The sequence below is a fragment of the Anolis carolinensis genome, chromosome Y (assembly GCF_035594765.1).
Source record: "Anolis carolinensis isolate JA03-04 chromosome Y, rAnoCar3.1.pri, whole genome shotgun sequence".
Lineage (NCBI taxonomy): Eukaryota > Metazoa > Chordata > Lepidosauria > Squamata > Dactyloidae > Anolis > Anolis carolinensis.
Genome location: NC_085848.1, coordinates 155,001 through 160,000, shown reverse-complemented (window position 1 = coordinate 160,000; position 5,000 = coordinate 155,001). Strand labels below are relative to the sequence as shown.

The following is a 5,000-nucleotide window of genomic DNA, read 5'->3' as shown; positions in this document are numbered from 1 at the left end:
AGATACACACATACACACATATATAAACATACATATATTCCTATACATACATACATACATATATTCCTACACATATATACATACATACACATATGTATATACACACATACATAGATACATTCTACATACACACATATATATAGGCACATATACATACACACACATATACACACACGTATGTAAGACCGCTCTGGGTTCCCCTGGGGGAGAAGAGCGGCATATAAATTAAATAAATTAAATAAATAAAATATTTATACGCACATATACATACATATATACACCAACACACACACACACACACATGTATACTTCCTTTCCTCTATTTTCTATTATTATAATAGGACATTATTGTTGTTGTTATTGGTTGTTGCCCTCCATTCTTTTCTTATGTGACATGACACGGCGAGCCACCCAGGGCCAGCCAACCCCTCCCTCGGAGGGAGTGCCTCCAGGCAACAACAGCCAGGCCGACACAGGGCTGCGCAGCTTCAGGGCTGGGTGGACATCTGTCGGGGTGGCTTTGAATGCACGCGCGGCTCACCTCAGGTTCAGTCTGCGCTCCTCATCGCTCCCGGCATCCAACTGAAGAAAGGAAGGAAGAATATAGTATTATTATTAAATATTATTACTAAATATTAGATATTATTATTAGAAAGGCCGGAATGCCCCCTTTATTATTATTACCTATTATTATTATGTATTATTATATATCATACAATATTATACCACATTATTATATCAGATATATTATTATACCTCATTATCATATATCATACATTATACGTCTTATTATTATTATATATCATACACTATAATACCTATTATTATTATTATTATTATATATCATACTTTATTATATGTCATTATTATTATTATATATCATACACTATTATACCTCATTATTATTATTACCATTTATCATACATTATTATACCTCTTATTATTATTATCATATATCATACATTATATCTTATTATGTTCATATATCATACATTATTATACCTCTTAGTATTATTATCATATATCATACATTATATCTTATTATGTTCATATATCATACATTATTATACCTCTTATTATTATTATCATATATCATACATTATATCTTATTATGTTCATATATCATACATTATTATACCTCTTATTATTATCATATATCATACATTATACCTATTATTATTATTATTATCATATATCATACATTATTTTACCTATTATTATATATCATACACTATTATACCTCATTATTATTATTACCATTTATCATACATTATTATACCTCTTATTATTATTATCATATATCATACATTATATCTTATTATGTTCATATATCATACATTATTATACCTCTTATTATTATCATATATCATACATTATACCTATTATTATTATTATTATTATTATCATATATCATACATTATTTTACCTATTATTATTATTATTATTATTATTAACCATACATTATTTTACCGCTTATTATTATATATCATACATTATTACTATTATCATATATCATACATTATATCTTATTATGTTCATATATCATACATTATTATACCTCTTATTATTATCATATATCATACATTATACCTATTATTATTATTATATGTCATACATTATTATACCTCATTATTATTATCATATATCATACATTATTTTACCTCTTATTATTATTATTATTATTAACCATACATTATTTTACCGCTTATTATTATCATATATCATACATTATTACTATTATTATATATCATACAATATTATACCTATTATTATTATATATCATACATTATTATACCTCATCTTCTTATATATCATACATTATTATGCATCTTATTATTATTATTATATGATACATTATGATACCTCTTATTATTATTATTATTATATGTCATACATTATTATACCTCATTATTATTATCATATATCATACATTATTTTACCTCTTATTATTATTATTATTATTAACCATACATTATTTTAACGCTTATTATTATCATATATCATACATTATTACTATTATTATATATCATACAATATTATACCTATTATTATTATATATCATACATTATTATACCTCATCTTCTTATATATCATACATTATTATGCATCTTATTATTATTATTATTATATGATACATTATGATACCTCTTATTATTATTATTATTATATACATTATTATTATTATATATCATATATTATACATTATTATTATTATTATTACATGTCATACGTTATTATACTTATTATATATCATACATTATTATACATCTTATTATTATATATCATACATTATTATGCATCTTATTATTATTATTATATGATACATTATGATACCTCTTATTATTATTATAATATACATTATTATTATTACTTTACTTACTTAGGCGATCCCTCGACGTTCGAGGACGATGGTCTTCCAACCTTGGTATCTTGGGCGTGTGTTCTTAGGTGACTGAAGAGACCGATTCTTGACCCGCATATTCTCCCGCAGTGAGGACATCGGTTTCCAGGTGGAAGGCGGTCCCGGTCGGGGTTAGCTTGACGCTCCTTCCTCTTGGCACGTTTCTCCCTTAAGCCCTCCGTTCGTGCCTCTTCAAACTCCGCAGCACTGCTGGTCACAGCTGACCTCCAATTAGAGCGCTCAAGGGCCAGGGCTTCCCAGTTCTCAGTGTCTATGCCACAGTTTTTAAGGTTGGCTTTGAGCCCATCTTTAAATCTCTTTTCCTGCCCTCCAACATTCCGTTCCCCATTCTTGAGTTCAGAGTAGAGGAGCTGCTTTGGGAGACGGTGATCGGGCATTCGGACAACGTGGCCAGTCCAACGGAGTTGATGGCGTAAGAGCATCGCTTCAATGCTGGTGGTCTTTGCTTCCTCAAGCACGCTGACCTTTGTCCGCCTGTCTTCCCAAGAGATTTGCAGGATTTTCCTGAGACAACGCTGATGGAAACGCTCCAGGAGTTTGGTGTGACGCCTGTACACAGTCCACGTTTCGCAGGCATAGAGCAGGGTTGGGAGGACAATGGCTTTATAAACAAGCACCTTGGTCTCTCTACGGATGTCCCGGTCATCGAACACTCTCTGCTTCATACGGAAAAATGCTGCACTCGCAGAGCTCAGGCGGTGTTGTATTTCAGTGTCGATGTTGACTTTTGTGGAGAGGTGGCTACCAAGGTAGCGGAAATGGTCAACATTTTCTAATGTTGCACCGTTAAGCTGTATTCCTGGCTTTGCAGAGGGATTAGCTGGTGCCTGTTGGAAGAGCACTTTGGTTTTCTCGATGTTCAGTGAGAGGCCGAGCTTCTCGTATGCTTCTGCGAAGGTGTTTAGAGTGGCTTGTAGGTCTTCTTCTGAACGCGCACAGACTACGTTGTCATCAGCATATTGGAGTTCTATAACAGATGTTGTGGTGACCTTGGTTTTGGCTCTCAGTCTGCTGAGGTTAAATAGCTTGCCATCTGTCCGATAGATGATTTCCACTCCGGTGGGAAGCTTCCCATCAACAAGGTGAAGTATCATAGCGATGAAGATGGAAAATAAGGTGGGGGCAATAACACATCCCTGCTTGACACCTGATTCAACCTTAAATGGGTCACTTTGGGAGCCGTTGCTGTCCAAGACTGTTGCCATCATGTCATCATGGAGGAGCCGCAGGATGTTCACAAATTTGTCAGGGCACCCGATTTTTTGGAGGATGGTCCAGAGAGCGCTGCGATTCACTGTGTCGAATGCCTTTGCAAGGTCAATGAATGCCATGTACAGAGGTTGGTTTTGTTCCCTGCATTTTTCTTGGAGCTGTCGAGCAGTGAAGATCATGTCCACTGTTCCTCTGGAGGGGCGGAAGCCATTCTGGGATTCTGGGAGGGTGTCTTCTGAGACAGGGAGAAGGCGGTTTGCAAGGATTCTTGCGAGGATTTTCCCGGCGGAGGTTAGAAGGGAGATACCACGATAGTTCCCGCAGTCTGTTCTGTCCCCTTTCTTGAAAAGGGTGATGATGGTGGCATCCTTGAAGTCTGCTGGGATTTTCTCGGTCATCCACACCTTTTCAATAAGCTGGTGGAGTTGTTGCATCAGCTCAGGTCCACCCTCTTTGAAGATTTCAGCGGGAATCCCATCAGGTCCGCTAGCTTTGTTGTTTTTTTGTTGGCTGATGGCATTGCTGACTTCTTCCAAACTAGGCAGTGCTGCAAGCTCATCCCTGGTTTGTTGTTGCGTTTGTTGGAAGACGCCTGTGCGTGATTTTTTTTAATGTGTGGAGGTCGGTGCACGGCCGGTCAACACACAGTCTTCACAGAGTGAGGTTCCAGCAGTGGTGTGGTTAACACAACGACAGTGGCTTCTCAGTCTGTTGCAGCCTTCTTCCGCCTTCACAGCCGTTGTAACATGTACCATGTTATCCTCCGCCTGCTCCGCCGTTGAGGTCTTTGGGTCTTCGGATTGTGCTTGGTCTGGAACCTCCCCTGCGGCCACTCCTGGGAGTGCATCACTCCAGTGCCCACAGGTTCATCGGAACACGCAAGCCCCCTCACCACGGCAAGGTGACAATCCATCGAGGGGGATTATTATTATTATATATCATATATTATACATTATTATTATTATTACATGTCATACATTATTATACTTATTATATATCATACATTATTATACATCTTATTATTATTATTATCATCATATATCATACATTATTATACCTCATTATTATTATTATGAATCACACATTATGATACCTCTTATTATTGTTATCATGATTATTATTAGTATATCTTATATCATATATTGTGTGTTATGATGATGATGATGATGTTTCCAAAGGCGGGCTGGCCCTCTGCTGGGGCTGCTTTGTTGGCGCCCGCCCGGAGAGAGGCTCAAGGGCGCTGGGCTGGCTGGGCGCTGGGGTCCCATATGCTATGAGATGCCTGGCTACGCCGCCTTCTCGTCCCACTCACCTCGCTGTTGCTGGCGGAGGAGGAGGCGGCGCTGGGGGTGGGCGAGCGCTGGAG

The 5,000-nt window shown here is 36.6% G+C and overlaps 1 protein-coding gene across 1 annotated transcript in view; it reads right to left on the bottom strand.

Annotated features, from left to right (window-relative positions):
* Nucleotides 1-5,000, bottom strand: part of LOC134292933 (protein phosphatase Slingshot homolog 1-like) — a 29,617-nt gene that overhangs the window by 24,538 nt on the left and 79 nt on the right. Inside the window, exons 1-2 of the mRNA XM_062958807.1 lie at nt 4,947-5,000; nt 542-582 (exon numbers count right to left, since the gene is read on the bottom strand). The exon at nt 4,947-5,000 is cut by the window's right edge and continues 79 nt beyond it. Of these exons, the coding sequence (XP_062814877.1) occupies nt 542-582; nt 4,947-5,000 (95 nt within the window). The remainder of the gene's footprint in view (nt 1-541; nt 583-4,946) is intronic.